The sequence below is a fragment of the Euprymna scolopes genome, chromosome 21 (genome assembly GCF_053919585.1).
Source record: "Euprymna scolopes isolate OS-2025 chromosome 21, ASM5391958v1, whole genome shotgun sequence".
Classification (NCBI taxonomy): Eukaryota; Metazoa; Mollusca; class Cephalopoda; order Sepiida; family Sepiolidae; genus Euprymna; species Euprymna scolopes.
Window position 1 is genome coordinate 10965475 of NC_136502.1, and position 22479 is coordinate 10987953.

At 35.0% G+C, this 22479-nt stretch overlaps 1 protein-coding gene across 1 annotated transcript in view; it reads right to left on the minus strand.

Moving 5' to 3' along the window:
• The window catches only part of LOC145241998 (protocadherin beta-16-like), a 144452-nt gene that overhangs the window by 22347 nt on the left and 99626 nt on the right, over window positions 1–22479 (minus strand). Inside the window, exon 2 of the mRNA XM_080104885.1 lies at window positions 11462–13964. Within this exon, the coding sequence (XP_079961011.1) occupies window positions 11462–13885 (2424 nt within the window). The 5' untranslated portion in view covers window positions 13886–13964. The remainder of the gene's footprint in view (window positions 1–11461; window positions 13965–22479) is intronic.

The following is a 22479-nucleotide window of genomic DNA, read 5'->3' on the forward strand; positions in this document are numbered from 1 at the left end:
GACATCATTTCGACTTTTGAAGCATTTTTTTCGCAGGAAGTTGTTGAGATGCTTGAAAAAGTGATAATCGATGGGCAAGAGGCTTGATGAATATGGTGGATGAGGCAGAGTCTTGTAGCCCAATTCATTCAGCTTCTGCAGGGTCAGTTCAGCAACATGTGGGTGAGCGCTGTTATGGAGGAGAATTGGCCTCTTCATATTGACCAATCTCGGGCATATATATTGAAGCTTCTGGTGCATTTCATCACTTTGTCAGCAGTACTTCTCCGCCGTAATCGTTTCACCTGGATTCAAGAAGCTGTGATGGGTAAGACTGGCCACAGACCACTAAACAGTCTTTAACCTTTTTTTGTACAATTTCAGTTTGGAAAGTGTTGTGGAGCTTCTCCAGCATCCAACGACTTTGCCGAACGTCGCCAGTTATCGTAGAGGATCCACTTCTCATCACACGTCACAATTCGCTCAAGAAATGGGTCGTTTTTGTTGCGCAGAAGGAGCAATTTTTTGATTATCATTCAATTCATGCGGCACCCATTTATTAAAAATTTTTGACTTCACTTTTTGCTTTAAATGGTGAACGACTGTTGAGTTTAACAACAACTTCTCATGTGCGTTTTCAAGGATCGGCTTCAATTAAGGTTTTCAAATGTTCGTTAGCAACCACAGTCGGCCAGCCACGACCGTCTTCATCTTCAAGGCTCTCATCACTATTGCAAAATTTCTTGAAACATCATTGTGCCACATGTTTGTTAGTGGTTCCTGGGCCAAACGCATCATTGATATCACAAACTGTCCCGGCAGCTTTTCGGCCTAGTTTGAACTGGAACAAAAAAATCATGCGGTTTTGAATTTTGTCCATGCTGTCGAAAAGCCACCAAAAAAATGAAAAGAGAGATTGAGAACGGTAACAAATAACACGGTTCAATAGAGCGAAAAACGCGCTTCGAAATAATATATAACATGTCTCTCTCTCTCTCTCTCTCTCTCTCTCTCTCTCTATATATATATATATATATATATATATATATATATATATATATATATATATATATATCAATGAATTAATTCAGAAATCATATATAAAAGTAACATATGTGAGAAAACGATATTGCTTTTGCACCAACCTAATATTTGGACTACTGGTTTCATCTTGAGTGTCATTTTCACAACGTTTTTGTAGATGTAACCTCCGGCCTTTTTCAGGTGAATCCTTCTGTTGAATCTGGGGATTTACATGGAATAATGAATGGAACCCTTTATTTAATCCACAGGGCTAACATGCTCTTGTTCTGGATAGAAGTCCAAAATAATTCACAATTGTATTTCGAGTGTCTGTCGTGTAGTGGATAAAATATTTGGTAAAGTTCAGTTGTAATTTACATTCTTCTGAAGGTGGAAGGTTCAATCCTCAGGGTGGGTGACACTTAAAATACAATTTTTTTTTTTTAACATGGAAGTCACCACTTATCAAGGCCCGGAAGCCACTTGGGGATAAGGGTTATTGCGTGTGCAGTAATCAATGGGACAGTATCGTAGTAATCGTTAGTATTGGAGATTTGATAGTGTCTTATTTAAGGGGGGCGGTTCATCAGGAATTTGTTTATGTTGGACTTGAAGACATCCAAGTTGTAGTCAGGTGGGAAACAGGCAGATGGAAGAGAGTTTCATTGGCATGCACTTCCGAATTACTTAGAACTTCTACTCGGTCACGGCTGACTGGACGAGAACACCCTACCTCCATGGATTAAATAAAAGGCTTGGTTGAAAATTCTGTTCAGATTTCCAGAGTTCAACAAAAAGATTCCAGAGTTCGATCAGATACACCTGAAGAAGGTCGGAGGTTATATTGACTAAAACCAAGAGTTTTTGGAACATGCTTGAATCTTGCAAAGGGAAAGAAAAGGAACAATAATATTAATGTTTGTTGCCCTTTTCCTTTTAACAAACGTATATTATGAAAAAAAAAAAAAAGTTGCCCCTTCTCCTGCAAAGTTTGTCGTTATTATTTGATTACTGCATTGAGTAAAAAAGATATTTAAATTCTAGCATAATTTGGTTATTTTAAAAAGTTATGTCCGAATGTGAGTAGTGACAAACAGACGATATGCTATCTGACAATTTTGCTATCAACATGATTTAATGCTTTGAAATTTTCTAATTACCTTCTATTTGAACGTTACTAATCTTTCCTTGTAACAAAAAGAAAATGTAATAAAACAAAATTTACCACTTATTTTTGTCTTAAACTTAGTTGCCAATTATTTATGGGTAATTTTTTCTCTCTGTTTTTCATTTCACTTGAATGTACATACGGATGTCAGTAAGGGTAATTGTTTCCCCTAAGGAAATGTATTTCTAATTCGCTCGTGACTAGACAAGACGTTCACGAGAAAAGTGGAGTTTAGTTTTTTTTTTTTTTAAATTATTTCCATACATTTCAAAGGGAGATAATAATTAGATGCTTAATTAATTAATTAATTAGCAAAGGGAGATAATTAGTAAGTCATGAAAACGTACTGATATTCGATTATCATTATATTTCAAGCAAAAAATAATACATTAGTGTTAAATCTTCACTTTTACTTGACCCTTGGGCTAGAATTTGACCTTTGGACTAAAAACATAGTGAGGCATGGTTTTTCTCGGTATAATGAAGCTATCAATCCAAGTACTTACTTCAGAAGAGATGATTCGTATGTTGCCGGTTGGGCAAAGTACTGCAACTGGAAAATGCTGAGTTTGATCTTTTATAATCTTCCAGAATGCCCCTTCAGGGGAGCTATCCTCCCCTCTCGCATGTTAAACTGATTTTACGGCTATTGTGGCTGCAATCAAGTTCTTGCCCTTTCCTATATTGTAAATTTTGGTGGTATCGACCGAGATTATTACAAGCTGGGCACCTGACATTGCTCAGTCGTAATATATACTTAAATATGATAGTTTAATCTATGAAGATTTCGTATTTACTGTTATAGTCTATCGATTATTATACTGTACCTAATATATAGTAGTATTTCAAAAGTAAAAAAAAAAAAAAATGACTTGGGAACCATCAGCTAGAATCGAAACCAAAACATATAGCACTCCAGTCTTAGTTGTTACCATTTGAATCAAGTACGATAATCATTACGCCAGCTTGACACGTCCTTTAAAAAAATGTTTTCAAACCTACTTATTCTTAACATAAGGAAACTGTCATGTGAACGAGCCACGCATGCATAGTCGTGAAACAGTTGGCAAACAGATAAAAATCCGATGATCCCAAAATAACAATCTTTCAAATTTTACCCCTTCCCACTCCTTTTTTCCGGAGGAGAACTGATTATAAAATTTTCCACATGTCCGAATACCTTATATATCAAATTTCAAATCAAAAAATTGTTGAGTGTATAGGTTGCAAGTTGTCCTCACACACATACACACACATCACTTATATAGATTACATTTAAAAGTAAAAAAAATTAAATGCAATGATTTTTAAGAATGCTCATATCGTGTTTCATGACAATAAAAGTATTGGAAGTAGGGAACATTTGTTGACCCTCATTCAATCCCGAGCAATGTTGTGTCTCCTTGCTAATATAAAAAAAATTAACTCTCCTGTCAATTTCGACATATGAGGTTTCGCCACAACAACTAAGTTGTTCGGAAATCCACACAGATGATTTGTTTAAAGTGGTGAAGGCTTTGTGTAGAACCAACCACACTTTTTGGTATTACTGCTAATATTTGTCTGTACAAATGACTGCCACAAGACAGAATATACAATAGGCCACAGATTTTTACATCAGAGTTTTTCCTTCTCTAGATGCATGTCTTAACGAAGACTGGAGATGCATCTCTCCCAGTAAATGAATGCGCCTCCAAATACTAACCTGGAAATTTCTATGACTCTGTGCGGTACATACAGTGCCCAGCCTTCCCTAATTGATCACCCATGTGGTATTGGCCAGGCTCATTGTTACTTATTAATAATTCTAATAAATTTACATATAATTCAATATTTACATATTAAATCCAGTATATCACCAGCTAATTGAGTTTCAGTTACAGAAATGGCAGAAACATTGTAGAAAGATTTAAAGGCCAACATCTTTTTTTTTATTATTATTTTTAGGAAAATCTAGTTGTAGAAATTTTGTAATTTTTATTAAACGAAAACTGCGATTTACTTGATGTTGGTATTATTAATATGTTGATCAGTAAAAAAGCCGCTGTAACCTTTTTTTCATATTTTCATCTTTGTTTTATGAAAAGTTTTGTCTGTAGAAAAAATATAATTTCCTATCGTCACATTCAATCTCTTATAAAGTCGTAAAAAATGTAGAAAAAAACTTGCTCAACTTACAACTATCATTGCATTTTCATTTTTCTAATTAATACAACACTGGTAAATTAAAAAAATATATCTATTTTGAATTTGAAGACAGGGACGAATTTCACAGTTAAGGAAGACATCTTTTCATAACATGAATAGTTCGCCAAATTAATCATGAGTAGGTAACTAGATACAATATCAGGAACATTTTTTGTTCTTGTGGTTAAGAGAGGTGGTGTTTGATAAACACTGATGGGGAACCATGATTTAATATACTGTTTTGTTTTTAAATTCTTGAAACAGTGTTTCATGGTAAACAACTGATGACCCCTTAAATTAACATTAGGACTATTGTGAATTCGAGAGAGAGAGAGAGAGAGAGATAGAGAGAGAGAGAGAGAGAGAGAGCAAGTAGATGCATTGATTGCAGGTGATTAAATGACTTACTGACTAAATAGTTTTCCAACGAATTATAAAAAAATATAAAAATTAAATAAGTTCTTTTTTATAGTTTTACTAGTTAAAAAAACTTCCAAGATTATATATATATATACATATATATATTATATAAAATAAAAGTAATTTGCCCCCAACCTTCCTGCACCCACCTTTATAGCCAATTAAAAAAAAAAATTATAAATACACCAAACCTCAAAGAAAAGAAAAAGAAAACAACAATTGCTCCTGACGATAATCGGCTGCACCGATAGAAAGCGCTTGAGAAAAATATGGCTGAACAACAACTTTTGGGCGCCATTCTATATAAATAGCCTGCCGAAATTAAAAAGACCACTGGGCAAATAGAAAAGATATCCAGAAAGATCAGAAAAAGGAAGACCGTTGTCGTGTTCAACCAGACGTGTCTAAATAATGACTTGCTGACAAAATATACAAATATATATATATATATATATATATATATATATATATATATATATATATATATATATATATATATATATATATATATATATATATATATATACAGTGATGATCATATTTATTGGCACGGTAAAATAAAAGTTAAATTTTGTCTAATAAATTCTAAAAAAGGGATTAAATTAAAGAAAATAACAAAGTATATTATGTATTTTTAACTGGCCTTTCCGATGCAGCAATCGGATTTTAGAAAAAATAAATAACAAAGGAACAACAAACATAATTGCAAAAAACCCTTGTTCAAAATTATTGGCACGGCTTTGTTTTTCTTTTAGTATCAGTATAATATCAATCAATTTCCGGTTTACGTGCTTTCTGAACTTTTTTATAGCCATATTATGCTTGTTTAACGCTAATTCAGTGAATAATTTTTTTCAGATAATTTTTAGATAGCGATTTATTTAAACTATTATAAGTGACGAAATTATAATTTTCAATCGCCATGGTTAAAACTAAGGAACACAGCGAAGACGTCAGGAAGCTTGTTGTAGCATGCCATACCAATGGGGAGGGCTATGATAAGATTTCAAAGAAGCTAAACCTTCCCAAATCCACTGTTAGAGCCATAATAAACAAGTTCAAATCGCAAGGCCACGTTATGAGTTTAGAGGGTAGAGGGAGAAAAAGGATTCTTTCCCCAAGAGATGAACGGAAAATTGTTCGACAAGTAAAACAAAACCCAAGGATCTCTGTTGGGGAGATTGTTGATGAACAGAGCACCTCTGGAGTGAATGTATCTCGACATACAGTTGGTAGAGTTTTGAAGAGAGCTGGTTTAAAAGCATGTCGTCCGAGAAAGACTCCCTTATTGAAGCCTATGCACCTGAAAGCAAGGCTAGCCTTTGCAAAACGTCATATTGATAAAGATGTTGCATTCTGGAAACGTGTTCTATGGACTGACGAAACGAAAATAGAGTTATTTGGCCATAATAAAGTGTCTTATATTTACAGAAAATCTGGCGAAGCTTTCCTGCCTAAGAACACCATACCCACAGTGAAGCACGGTGGAGGCAGTTTGATGTTTTGGGGATCCTTTGCTGCCTCTGGACCAGGGCGACTTGTTAAGGTCACAGGTAGCATGAAAAAGGAAGATTATGTTAAAATATTGGATGAAAACCTGAAAGACTCTGCTAAAGAGCTCTCACTTGGTCGTCATTGGTGGTTCATGCAAGATAATGACCCAAAGCATTCGGCTAAACTGACTAAGAAATGGCTTGAGGACAATCATATTAATGTTTTGGAGTGGCCATCACAAAGCCCAGACCTTAATCCAATTGAAAATTTATGGAGAACATTAAAATTGAGGGTAATGCAAAGGAAGCCTAAGAATCTTATTCAATTGGAGGATTATTGTCAGGAAGAGTGGGCTAAAATTACTACTGAAGAGTGCAACAACTTGGTTGTAAACTATGAAAAGCGACTGAGGAAGGTAATCAAGGCCAAAGGCTATACAATTGATTATTAAATAAATCGTGCCAATAATTTTGAACAAGGGTTTTTTGCAATTATGTTTGTTGTTCCTTTGTTATTTATTTTTTCTAAAATCCGATTGCTGCATCGGAAAGGCCAGTTAAAAATACATAATATACTTTGTTATTTTCTTTAATTTAATCCCTTTTTTAGAATTTATTAGACAAAATTTAACTTTTATTTTACCGTGCCAATAAATATGATCATCACTGTATATATATATATATATATATATATATATATATATATATATATATATATATATATATATATATACGTTTTATTTTTATTACCGTATTTTTCTGTTAAGTTACATTATTGTTTCAGCTACTCGGCCGTTTTTTTGGCCGTCTGTAGCTTTCTCACAGACGGCCAAAAAAACGGCCGAGTAGCTGAAACAATAATGTAACTTAACAGAAAGATACGGTTATAAAAAATAAAATGCATATTTGGTCTACAACAGTATTGAGCACTTTCTTCAGTTTTTATTAATTACCATTTCCACTATATATATATATATATATATATATATATATATATATATATATATATATATTATTTTTAAATATAATTATCCACTGACACGTGTTTCGTCATCTACGACTCATCAGAGTGGCTGAATCTAGCGAGAATCGAAATCGGGACCCCACGGTAATGAGCCTAAACCCTTTATCCACTCACCCATCGCGCACAACTGTTTAATTTTTTAAAGTTTTAAATCTGATGTTTTATAAGAACGTTCATGTCATGTTTTACACTATACCATTTGATGCACGAATGTTATTTAAACTAAAAATTAACTTGTAAAATGTTTGTTCTCTAAATATACTGTCATACATGCATATATATTCAGACACTCTGATGAGTCGTAGACAATGAAACACATATCAGTAGATAATTATATTTAAAAACAATATATATGCCACTCCTCATGTGGGGGTACCAAATTTGTTAAAGGGAAAATTATTCCCAACTCGCATTTAGGTAAAAATGCACTTTTGTAAATAATTGAATTCATTCAAAACGTATCACAAAACCAAAAACAAACAACATCTAAGTAAATCGCGATATATATCCACTGCTATGTGTTTCATTGTCTACGACTCATCAGAGTGGCTGAATATATATGTATGTATGACAGTATATTTAGAGAACAAACATTTTACAAGTTAATTTTTAGTTTAAATAACATTCGTGCATCAAATGGTATAGTGTAGAACATGACATGAACGTTCTTATAAAACATTAGATTTAAAACTTAAAAAAAATTAAATGCAATGATTTTTTAAAGAATGTTCATGTCATGTTTCGTGTTAAGTTCATGTCATGCCGTGCATATCATGTTCATGAATTTAAAAATAAACATTAAAGATATTCAGTTCTTTTTTGGGCTTAATTACGCAAGAAACATGAATGTATATAAATAATCACCGACTATCTGGGGAGGCACTGCTCAAAGTGCCCTTTCCTGCTTTGTCAGAGCACGACTGAGATCGAGTGCGCAGTGTCCTTTATCTTCCCTACCACCTTTTTCTCACAGAAAAGACGATGCTAGTCTTTCTCCACTCTGTCACTATTTTCATGGTAGGTGCTCGACTGAGCTCCAATCTAGGCCCCCTCTGGTAAAACATTCACAACAAAAACTCGTCTAGCTGCAACCTCTGTCAATAGTTTCCATCTCTCTCTCTCTCTCTCTCTCTCTCTCTCTCTCTCTCTCTCTCTCTCTCTCTCTCTCTCTCTCTCTCTCTCCAAAACTTCCATGAGCAAAGTTTCTTTCCTTAAAATGCCCGTGTTTTGAACACAATACCACAGGCATACTTCCCAGCTGACTAAAACGTGTAATATTATCGGGAGAGTATATATTATGCATACGTGTGTCTTGTTTATATATACCTGTCTAAATTCATGCATCGACTAGTGCTGTAAAATATTCTAATAAATGTGTATATACAGAGTGTATATACGTTTGTATATACATGTCACAGTCATCTATATGGCGTGTGTATATACAAGTTTATATGTAAACGAATTCAAGTTTAATGTAAACAAATTCTTGTTAAGCCATCCTTTTAAACAATCAAATTCTGCCTAATCACCATCATCATTACTAATCATCACTGTGTTGTCTCACCATCCTCCTGACAATCATTTAAACCTTTTTTTTTTTCAAATAACAATAAATAAGATCACAATGTAGTATCTGTTCTGATGCTACAATTCACCTTTTCTGTCCTCGATCAATGAAAGAACAATCTTCCATGGCTGAAACAATTTTTATTTTTGTTCCTATCCAAAGTGCCCCTTTTTGGGAGCTGGATTTTCCCCACATTAAAAACCAACCTTGTGTCTAACTATACCCTCGTGGGGAGACAAGTAAATAGGAACAATAAATAACAAATACTCAACATAATCAGATCCTTTCTAGAAAAGAGAAAAATCTAATTTGTTCTCGATAGCCGAACATCCAAACAACATGATATTAATGCAGAGGTCGATATTTCTGATATTCATAAATGACTTCATAAAATTGTGTCTGAGATTCGTATATTTGCTGATGGCGCTACACTCTATAATAATAGAAACCGTAGAAAACGGTCTATAGTGGAATAGGGCCATAAATGCTTGGTAACATTTGATGCTACTAAGACTAAGCTTCTTTTCTTTAACAACAAAAATTCTTTTCAACCAACGATCGCCATGACACATAGCACCCAACCCGAGAGCCTATCTTTCAAACTTCCCAGTCTAAAATTCACAGGCAACATGAATTGGAACAAATACATTGAGGATATTGCAAAGGCTGTTGCAAAGAAGGTCAGGTCCTTCTATTATGCTAGAAAATCACTCACACAAGATAGCATCCTATAACTTTACAAAACCATAATTCATTCATACATGAAATGCTGTTGCCACATCTGGGCTGGTGCATCCACCACTAGTCTTTCCCTCTTAGACAGCATCCAAAAAAGAGTCTCAAATCTAATAAGTCCTGCACTGTCGACCAAGTTCCAATCTCTGCCCCATCGCTGCAATTTTACATCCCTGTGCCTTTTTTTACAAGTCGAATGCACTCTGATGAACTCATTGCACTTGTGTCCCCTCGACGTACATATTCCCAACAAATCTGCTTAGCAACAAAATCACACCCCTTCACTGTTGAGGTCGCTAAATGTCAGAAAGTTTTCTACTCTAACAGCTTCTTCCTTAGAACAGCTAGACTTTGGAATTCCCTTCCTACTACCTGCTTCCCAAACTGTACTGATATGCAGAAGTGCAAATGTAACGTAAACCAACACCTTAATCTTTCTTAAGCGTGGTCCCAATTAGTAGCCCATTACGTCCAAGTGGCAATAAGCCTTGTTTGGGGTAAAAGTGAGTAAAAAAACAATCAGACAACTAACCAAATCTAGCTACGGATTTTTATCCTCGGCTCCAAAATTAACAGAGATTAGAGCATTCCTATAATGATCGCGCTCCTGTTGATTGTAGTGTTATGCTAGTTTTGTGCAGTTCTAGGAGGTCCACCCTCTCATGCTTTGCCTTCTCTCTTAAAGGGGTTAGTTTATCGCTAATAGCCTGAGGCGCCCTTACTGGAGAATGGCGACGCGGCTGCTCAGACACTTTTTGCAGATCCGAGTGCCCTTCCTCGGGAGTGCTGACTTCTCAATCCCATTTTCCAACCCTGGTGTCCAAGTTCTTGCAATGAGAGAGCACTAAATATTTGTATTCTCACATATTGGGTGATAACTGAACCCAGCATCATATAATAGGAGTTGACTGCAGTCTCACTCACAAATGTGGCAAGTGCTTTGGTTGGAACAAATTTGCAATTCCATGAAGAAAAAAAATTCTGAAAATGGGATTATCTGTATGATGACCATATCTGTATGATGACCTTTGGTGCCTTAGAATGGGATGCTGATGGCTAGACAGCCCATGGTTAATAATCCACTTCGATCCTTATTTTGGCTAGACTGAAGATTAGAGAGGTCAAATCCAATCAACTGGCTGATTATATAATTTCGTCATAACTTCATTCCCGACTGTATTATTCAATCTGGTTATTTTAAAAAAATCAAAATTTACTTCTTTTTATTTTTTTCTCAAATAAATACCAGAAGGCAGTGGCTAAAGGCCAATTGTGTTGAAAAAAAAAAAAAAGATTACCAATGCCTTGTATAATTTTCTTAAAGAGTAATATGCTCAAAAGTAAGATTTTTGGGGAGTAATGTTTTCTAGAAGGCAGTGGCTGAAAGCCAGTCGTATTGGGAAAAAAAGATTACTTTTGTCGAAGAATGTTTTTAAGAGTATAAAGTAATTACTCCCCCAATAGTATTCATTGTGGCGATTAAATGACACATAGATGATTGATATGCTGAAAATCAAACCAAACCAAATCAAGCTAACCATTGTTGCAAAGAAATATCTAACATTGACAGCGATGGCAAAAATTGAAAATTGTTCTGTTTTAAGGTTTAGAAAATGTGATCACCTACTTACGATGACATGTATAAATATGTCTTACCTGATTACCTACTTATGATGACATGTATAAATATGTCTTACCTGATTACCTACTTACGATGACATGTATAAATATGTCTTACCTGATTACCTACTTACGATGACATGTATAAATATGTCTTACCTGATTACCTACTGATGATGACAAGTATGCTTAAATACGTCTTATCTGATTACCTACTGATGATGACAAGTATAAATATGTCTTACCTGATAAACGATCTCTGATGCTGCTTGGAGATCCATTATTGAAGCTGAACACCTATGCTCTATATCCAGTTTTAGTGCAGACTGCATGTCCGCTCTCGATTCCACCAGATGTGTATTCCTTCTCATGTCTAAGTCTTTTATCCTCGTCGAAGGGAGATCCGTACAGGATACGGCTAGATTTGAAGGATACATCAGCTGCCTTTGCTCACACTTGCTTGAACAGTTACCTTCAGTCTTGTGGGTAACATTTTTGCGGTTTGTGAACCTCAGGAAGCAAATCGAGATGATAGCTGTAATAATAACCGACAACGTCACTGCCACCGAAACAATTATTATTAAAAAATCTAGGTAGATTTTCTCGTCGGCTTCATCGCTTTCTGTGTGCACAGCATTTTTCATATCGATAGTTCTGTTACTCACTGTCAATATAAGAAATACTGTGGTTGTAGCCGACAAGATGGGGGTGCCACTGTCTTTAACTTCAAACTCGAGTTCATAGGAACCCGCATCTTGCTGATTGACCACCCGAGTAAAAGACAACAAGCCGCTGTACGGGTTGATGGTGAATAACTGCTTGTCATTTCCCCGGATTATTTCATACTTAAGAAAGGCGTTTTCACGACCGTCATTGTCTGATGCTCGCAAAACTGTGATGTTTTTGGTGTGATGGGGGTAGTATATCACGTCCAAGCTGAAAGGGTTGATGCTGGGGAAGGTGAAGTATGGGGCATTGTCATTCTTATCTCGAACCTCAACAATGACATTTACAGAATTATTCAAGGACGGATTCCCTTTGTCTTTTACTAAAACCTGGAACTTGTAGACATCCTTGAATTCATGGTCCAATGGTATGACCGTTGAGATCAGCCCCTCATCAGAAATCTGGAAAGGCAAGAACTGTTTACTGTCCGTCACCAAATAATATGTGAATTTTCCACCTGGACCCAAATCAGGATCCGTTGCATTAATGTAGCCGACTGGATAGTTTGCATTTTGGTCCTCATGGATCCAGAATTTGAACGTCTTCTGTGAGAAGGTGGGTCGCACATCATTTACATCCATAACTCGGATTGAAAATTTGCTTTCGCTATGCAAAGCTGGTGATCCTTTGTCTTGGCACCGAATTGTAATGTCATGGTATTCATCCATTTCTCTGTCAAGCATTTTCTTCAGGATCAATTTATACCGCTTTTTTCCCAGACTCTGAAGCTGGAACTTGTCGTGGTACAGAATACAGCTGACCTCACCATTCTTGCCTGTATCATGGTCAATGACCTTTACATAAGCAATGAAGCTTCCAGCTTCCATGTTTTCCGGAATGTCTACAATCTTCTTTGCGGAAAGTGAGGCCGAAGCAAAGTTTACATTTATGGTGGGAGCTATGTTTTTCTGGTTAATCACATTGACCAAAACCATGACGATGGAACTCAATGGTGGGGTGCCTCCATCCATAGCTTTTACATAGAGTTTATAGGTGAGTTCTTGTCCAAGTTGGAATTTTTTCCGTAGAAAGATCTCTCCTGTCATTTCCTTGATTTCAAAATGAAATTTGGCAGTGTCAGACGTTTTGGAACTGAAATAATATGAAATTCTTCCATTCTGGTCAGCATCTAAATCTTTTGTGGACAAAATAAAAACTGGAGAAATTTCACTAGGTTCGTTTTTTATAGAAATAGTATAAAGCTTTTGGGAAAAAGTTGGGGTGTTATCGTTAACATCTGTGATATCTATATGTACGTCCAAAACACTTTGTTTTGGTGGGGAACCGCCATCTTTAGCGATAACTTGTACTGTGTAAGAGTCTTTTTCCTCTCGATCAAGTTTCTCTTCTAAGTTTATAAAAAGTTGAGAAGTTCCGTCTACACTTTTTGAAACAAACAACGTAAATGGTTCATTTTTATTTTTCTTCAACTCGTAGGTGATTTGTGAATTAAGAACGCCGACATCTCTGTCAACGGCGTTTGGGATGGACACTTTGGTTCCTTTACTGTCTCTTTCCGAAAATTCGATATTGACCTTTTTAACTGGGAATTCTGGTCTGTGGTCATTAATGTCTTGTATGATGACCTTGACCTCTAGAATCTTCATAAAAGATTTTCCCTTTTGCACGCCGACCTCGACCATTTTGAAACATTCTTTGTTGTACTCACACATTGATTCTACATCCAGTGTGTGGGCGGTATAGAGTTTGCCTGTTTTTTTGTTGACGCTAAATAATTGAAAGCTTCCCGTCCATCTCAGCTGTAACTGGTTGAATGTGATGAGGCTGCGATCTTTCATGGGGATGCTGTCTAACAAGTGGGAGTCGGCTGCAATGTCACCCACGAATGTGCCAGGGCTTTTGGCTTCTTCGGCATAGTATGTGAGATCAGCACACAGGCACCTGTACACAACCAATAATAGGATGTACACCTTCACCAACATGGTCCGTCTTAGGTCTGTCACAACGAACACATTGGAAATCCATTCAGACCAAAGATGTCGGGTGAAATCACCACTGCATCTGAAATTATAAACAAAAAAGAGAAAATATTCCATAAATAAGTTGAATTTATATAGTACTAGCATGGCTACCTGGCATTACCTAGAAACATAGACAATGAAATTGAAGAGTTAAAAAGGATGCATAACATTCTCTCTCTCTCTCTCTCTCTCTCTCATATATATATATATATATATATATATATATATATATATATATATATATATATATATATATATATATAGTAAGTTATAAAATATATATGGCGATTAAGCTACACTGAATATTCCGCGTGTCATCCACTCTAGAAACGCGGAATATTCAGTGTAGCTTAATCACCATATATATTTTATAACTTACTAACTAGCTCTACCTACGTATTGAGCACTTTTGAAGTAAATACTTAAAGTTTACGCATAAATTTATACTTTCGTATATTAATTTTATGTGAGTAAATTAAGTAGTTTATATATATATATATATATATATATATATATATATATATATATATATATATATATATATATGTTTAAGGAAATAAACGGTGAAGATCTTGAAATTTTAAATATCTCCCTATCTTTTCTTATAAATTGCTTCTCTTAATCGGGTAGAGCTTCATCTATCCAGAAAAGTTAGCCCTTTCCCTCCAAAAAAAACAAAAGAATTATTTTTTGAAGTTATCTCTCCTGATGAAAACGTTGTTACATCGAAAAGTACTTTGATTTTCAAACAAAAAATGGTATATATATTATTTAATTGGAATTCATTATTGAGATGAGTATTATTTATTAATTTATTTATTGCGGACTATTATCCTCATCTTTCTTAGTTGTTGTTTCACAACGTTTCGCCCAACTATTCCTATGGCCTTTGTCATGTGGTACTGACTTTTCCCCTTGTAAATGGCAATCGCTTGTGCGTTTATTCTTTGCCAATTAAATGAATGAAAGAAAGAAAGATAAAAATACAAAAAATAAATAAATAAATAAAAAATAAATAAATAAAAAATAAATAAATTAAATATTAAAAAAAATTTTAAAAAATAAATAAATTAAAAAAAAAATAAATAAAAAATAAATAAATAAATAAAAAATATAAATGGTAAAAGAACATTAGTAAAAAGTAAATATTAAGTTATGTAAATAGTTACGGAAATTGAAAAGTCTTTAAACATCTTTAAGTAATTTATACTTATGTATATATTTTATCAAAAGTCTATGAAATTAGGTTTGATGTTTTGGTTTCACGGCATATCAACCCTTTTAATGCTATTTAATGCCAATTTTTTAAAACGTTTTTATGCTTTAAGTTCTGTATATTTTCAAATATTTATTCATTGTATGTAGTATGGCTGTTTGTGTTTTATGGCACATCAACACTTTTGGGGTTATTTAATGCCAAATCTAGTAATTTTAGAAAAAAAAGGTTTTATGCTTCAAATTCTTTATATCATCAAATATTTATTGATGGTGTTTGGTTTGGTTGTTTTGTAGAGGAAAATTCTTGTTCTTGTTTTAGTTTCTGACTTTGCAGAAAATTATTAAGTTTTGCAAAGACAAAGGGGAAAAAATTATAAACAATAACATGAACGTTTGGTGCATTTTAAGACAGGAAGCCAGTATCTTCAGACAACCTGATCTGGTATCAGCAGATATCGAAATTAGGACATGTTTTCTCGTATTATTTTGACTCTTTGGACTCCTGCTTTCATTTTGAGTGTTATTTGCACAACGTTTCCGTCGATGTACCTTCCAACCTTCTTCAGGTGTATCTTGTCAAACTTAGGAGTCTTTCTTTTTCTGAAGGTATAACGTTCCATCCCTAGTTGGGGCAACCCAAAAATACAATTGAGAAATACTTAGGACTTCTACCCAGTCAAAGCTGATGACACAAAAGTATGCTACTCTGGTGGATTAAATGAAGAGTTCCATTCGAAATTCCATGTGGATTCCCGAGTTTGACAGAAAAGTTCCTGAGTTTGATAAGATACACCTGAAGAAGGTCAGAGGTTACATCAGCCAAAACATTGTGGAAATGACACTCAAGATGAGAACAATAGTCTAAAGAATCCACATAAATCAATCCTCAAAAATTCAGAATTGTAATATCATCTTCTCTGTCTAAAGAAATTTAGATTTTGGTTTAACCCTTAGAGTACAAGTTTGAATCGCAGGCAATACTGTTAGAATCTTAAGTAAAATTGTGTTGGCAAGATCTCATTCCGATTTATTATAAAAATAAGAGAACATTGAAACTTATCAGATGTGATAGGTCAAGTGAACAACTCTTCATACTATTCAAGCAGCTGAACTCCAAATAATTTGGCAATTGATTTGGGTCTCAGATGACTAAATCCTACCTGCTCCATCTTAGACTGCCCAGATCAATTAACTAACAATATCAGATGAGAGAATGGTGCCAATTTCAACAGGCCACAGTGAAGACTTGAAACTTTGGTCTTTCTAGCAAGTCACCTGTGTGCGCATGATGATCATTATTATTATTATTATTATTATTATTATTATTATTATTATTATTATTATTAATATTATTATTATTATTATTATGACCAGCAAACAGCAGCATTCCAATATTTGCCTCTCTCCATCAATCTTTTGATGTTGTTTTCTTCGATGCTGCTTTTTTGAGCTTTCTGTAACGAATATCAGTAAAGTCATAAGTATCGACTGGGAGAAATGTTGAAAGGTACACAGCAAACCTCATGCTTAAGGATATACCAGCTCCAACTACAAACAGTCATTCAGTAAAGCGATTTACCAGATTATTAATCAAATTGTAGCAAATACCACTCATCTATTTCAAACGAATATATACGTTCATGAAGCATATTATGTAGTACATTTCGTGCGCACATGCAACCCAAGGAACATGAGACTGAACTTCATCCTTAGGTCATTTTCGTGCACACATGCAAAAACTGCTTTATCCCTTAAACCTCACATCAAGATGCTTCTTGCAAATGCAAATTCAACAACAACTATCTCTATCATCCTGATATATGGTTTGGTTGATTTGGTTGGTCTGGTTGTTTTGTTTTATGGCATATCAAACCTTTTCAGGTTATTTATTGCCGAATCAAGTGATTTTGGAAATAGAATTCATGTTGCATCCAGTTATTTTGTAGAAGATTTTATTCTTCAAGCTTTTTGTATCTTCAATCATTAATTTGTTTGGTTTGGTTGTTTTGTAGTGGATTTTATCGTTTTTGTTCCCTGCCTTGCAGAACATGAATGAGTTTTGCAATGGGAGAGGGAGAGGGAAAAGAATTACAGTATTAATGTTTGATACATTTTAAGTTAGGAAGCCAGTAAGGAAATGGGGGAGATAGAAAGAGAAAGAGGAAATGGGAAGAAGGAAAAGGGGGGAAAAGGTGGGTTTGTTGTTTTTGTTTTTCGTTTTGCAGAACATAATTAAGTTTTGCAAAAGGAAGTAGAAAAACAAAAAGCATCAATGTTAGGTGCGTTTCGTCTCAGGAAGCCAATATCTTCAAACAGCCTGATCTGGTAGCACCAGGATCCTGACAATAAAACTAACAATAACGACTACATGATGGAGAGGAGTAATTAAGTTGTTAACGACACAGACTGAAAACCTGAACAAACCACATCTGAATCCAGCTCTATAGAAACACCATCACCAAACCCACACCTGACCTTGTGTCTAACATCCTGATAAGGATTTAAATAAAACAACGGTCTCAGCTATCATCTTGGTAACTACAAGCCATGTCAGTTTTGTTGAAACCAACAATAAAACCACAACAACCATAGCTATATCTTCCTTGCAGCATAACTAGACACTTTAGATAGGTGCACATCTTCAGAAAACACTTGCAATAAATGCAGCATCTGTAAATCCTTGCTAATTTAGTTCATCTATCCCCAATATCAGTTTCCTGCCTAGCAATCTATAATCGGTCACCTGATTAAACACATAAAACACATAACTTATCTGAAGAACGTTTTCATTTATCTTCACTCTATTTCACCTATAATATAATGACCAGTTGTCTACGTATACGTGTGTATGTCTGACGAAAAGTCAAAATAAACAAAACAAATACCCACAAAGTTTTTGTTTTTTTATTAAAAAAAGTCACCACTTATCAAGGCCCAAAGGATAAGGGTTAATGAGCATATGACGGTCACTGAAACAACAGCATAGTAAACGTTAGTAGTAGAAATTGGGTGGAATTTAATTACATAAGAGGATGACGCAACAAAAACTTATTTAAACTTGAAGATGACCATGTTGTAGTCAGCTGGAAAGCAGGTCAGTAGAACGGAGTTCCACAGGCAGGCAGTTCTCAGAAAGAGAATGGAATCTGCATTTAGATTTAAGCACAAATAGAGAATGGGGGAAATCGATAGTGGTTGTAGATAGACGAGTGTTTTTATGAAAGTTTTGCAAGGGAGACCATGGATTGAAATTCAGATGAACACTTGCCATGAAAATAACGATAGAGCAGAGAGAGGCTTGTAACGTTTCTTCTGTGGGAAAGAGAAAAGCATATCATTTACTAAGTTTCGAATCCGGTTTTGCCCTGGATGACTAATGTTGAAGATTTAGAAAAAGATATTGATTTGTTGATCCTAAAGTGGCACAGATTTCGTCAGGAGTGAGGGAATCGATTTTCCAGCCAGATTGTGTATCAATTAAAGGGAAGTAACTGATTTTTTTTATCAAGGAGTTATTGAGAAATCTATAAAAACGTCTGTACATGTTGAGAGAGAGGAATGGGCTGGGCGAGGGAAAAAGAGGGGTGGAGAGAGGAAGGCAAGATGGATAGATGAGATAGAAGTTTTAATAGGAATATGGTTCATTTTTGCCTAGGGCAATGCCGGGTAGCTTTGCTAGTACAGTTGGTCAGCTATCATTCAGTGTCTCCTTCTCCTTGATAGCATATATTTGATACATTTACAAAGCATGTAGAGTGACATAAATTTTTGCAAATGTAGATGTAGGCTTACAGAAAATTAATAGAGTGTACAAAACGATGAGCTCTTCCTCATGATAATGCTCTCCAGTCATCTTGATTCAGTTTTGAAGCTTTTTTTGTGTGCTTCTTTTGTCTGGTTCATTGCTGAACCGAGTTCAGTTGGAGGATATGCAATTACAATTAACAATTAATTACTTTAATGGATTTGATCCTTACTGCATGCTCCACATTTTGTGACCTATAATCTTAGTAAGCCTAATTAAACTAAAGGTCAATAAATATGCGCATCTCCCACATTTCATCTCCATTTGAGGAGATTTGTGCATAAAACTTGATACTTTAATTAAAATGTAACCCTTGACTTCTTGACATAGATTTGCAATTTCTAAATAATTACTTTAATGCAACTGACATTTTAAAAGGTGTATCCAATATTTTTGACCCGAAATCGTTATCTTAGCTTAGCATGAGTGATCTTTAGGCTGAGATGAATCCTTCTATATCAGAATCTGAGATGGGCTGCAGAACGATCATCGCCACATTATTACATCACTATTTTTTTTTTATGGAAATCGCTCCAGACAAGGCATTAAACCACTTGATGTAAGGAGCAAAAAAAAAGTACTTCAAGGTCAGAAACTTGCTAACAATTAGTGAAGTGTTAGATGGAATAAATCCTGACCCAGAAAACCGCAATTCTTACCTCTTTGTCAGAAACATCTCTTCTGGAGTGTGAGGACTAAAGGATAAGATAAGGGAAGCAAATTACATGGCTGTGGAAAGGAAACCCGATCCACTTTCTATTCTCTTTAAATTAAATTTACAAGTATTTTAATCGAATGTGCTCTCATGAACTTCTAGCACTTGCGCCCCCTCAACGTAAGTACTCCTGTCTAACCTGACAAGCAGCAAAATCTCATCCCTTCACTGTTGAGCTTCCTGTATACCAGAAACCTTTCTATTTTATTAGTTTCTTCTCTTGGACTGCTAGACTTTGGAATTCTCTCCCTGACTGTATTAACCTGCAGAAGTTCAAATGTAATCTAAATAGATATCTCGCTGATCAACTCCCTACATAATCTCCCTGTTAGACATGATCCTAAATAGTAATCCTTTACTTGAAAAAAACAAAACCCTCGAAAATTGATAGAACAAGACTTAAAAGGAGGACCATTATTGAGGCCTCCACATCTGAAAAACGCCTGAAACATTGGACTTTTTTTTTTTTTTTTTTTTTTTTACACAGTGATCACCACTTATCAAGGCCCGAAAGCCACTCAGGGATAAGGGTTATTGCAAGTACATTACGTTAGTGTGGAGATTTGATGAAGTGTTTACTTAAGGGGGTGGTTCATTAGGAATTTGTTAACATTGGACTTGAACACATCCAAGTTGTAGTCCGGTGGAAGCAGGCAGACGGAACAGACTGTTGATGAATGAAAGGAAGTACTTTGAGCAGATGAGTCTAAGGTGTTTAAGTCATGGTCATCTATTGAGAAGCTAGTGAACCTTTTCACACGAAATGTATTGCAGCCGCAGTGATACATGGCTAGGATTTAATTAGAGTTGACCTTCTATTTATAAGAGGTGGGCAAATTGGTGAAAATTAATTATATCATGAACAAGAACATCTGCTACAGCATCTAAACATATTTTTAATGTATCAACAAGTGGGCATTTACTAAGGTCCAAAGGCCACTCGAGGATAAGAGTTACTGAGTGTGGCAGGTAGACAGTGAGACAATATCATGAGAATTTTATAACGATTGTTGAAACTGGCAGAATTTGATTATTTAAAAACACGGCTCAACAAGAATTTCTTCACATTGGACTTGAAAACACCTATATTATAGTCACCTAGGAAGCAGTCTTGCGATATAGTGTTGTACAATTGAGTAGTTATTGGAAAGAAACTCTGTTCATGGATGTTTCATTTAGTTTTATACACACAGAGGAAGAAAGGAAAATTATGGCATGTGGGGGTAGCTAAGTAAAGCAGCTACCATGAAAATAACGATGGAGTGGAGAAAGACTAGCAGGTTCTATTCTGTATGTGAGAGAAGAGGATAGTCATCACTAAATTCCAAAGTTCATTATAAAATACATTCTGGTTGCATGTTTATATATCAACCAGCAGGGTGAACCGGCGATGCCCGGAATTGAATGATGATCAACGAATACTCCCATATTTTTATTGTCATCAAAACCAATCAAATCGATTAATTGCCTGATCTAGTTGGGGACCCATCGCAGTGCACCAGGAAGAAGCTTACATGCCTCTCACAGCGATTTAGTTCACAATACATTGTAGTCTACATTTCACTGTAGAGAAGCTACTGTTGATTTTACAAAATTATTTTTCATATGTAATGACTTGAATTAAAGTTTAAAATGCAAAAGTCAGGTATCATACTTCAATTAATTTCTAAACAGAAATATTCATTTCGAATGCGATCCTGTCCTATCAAAGAACATAATATAGATTTTATATGCTGGGTCTTTCTGCTTGTGTGGTATAAACTTCTCAAATGCACTTGTGATGTTAAGTTGTGTGAGGTCAAAATGGCCTGTTTCTTTATAGATCGGATTATTTTGATTATCGATTAATGATACTTATCAAAGACATTCTGATACAAAACCTATCTGAGAACACTGCCAGGCACATAAAATACCTTAGTATGAAATTTCATAAAAATCGACCCAGCCGTTTTCGAGTCCATAGGGAACGAACACACTGACACACAAGCAAAATTTCTTTTATATAATAGTAGAGATAGAGATAGTGATAACACGGTGGTTTGAAGCATGCTTAAACTGTGCAAAGCTTATTTGGCCAGAAAAAAATGCAGTCTGGAATATTGAAACTGATGAACTAGCCAAATTAAAGGTTTAGGCTTGAATTTGGGATTTATTATTTACAGAGGTTAAGTACATGAAAAACTATGTGGAGATGACGGCAAGACAAAAGTTAATTTTTTTTTTATTGGTTATTATTGTGTACAAATGAACAATTTAGTTGATTTGGAAAATAAGAATAACGTTTTAGATTTAAATTTAAACAAGTTATTGAAAAATTTCTAAAATATTTATGTTTCTTGTTTCTGTAACAGATGGTCTAATTTTTATTCTAATTCTAATTATTCTAATTATTAATCCTTTTCACCCCAAACAAGCCATATTGCCAATTGGACATAAGGGCCTACTATTTAGGATCATGTTCAACATGAGACTTTGGGGAGTTGAGCAGCGAAATGTTTGTTCACATTACATTTAAACTAACATTTCAAGTGAAGAAACTATTAGGGTAGAAGGTCTTTCAACATCTAAAGACCTCAACAGTGAGGAGGTGATATTTTGCTGCTTGTCTGGTTAGAGGAAGATGTATGTCAAGAGGACACAAGCGCTATGAGTTCATCAGAGCCCATTCCATTAAAGTACTGATAAAGCAAGCACAGGGATGTAGCATTGCAGTGATGGGACAGAGGTGTGAACTTGACAAACAGTTCGGGACTTATTAGATTTGAGATTTTTTGGACTCTGTCAAAGAGTGAGAGACTAGCGGTAGATGCACCAACC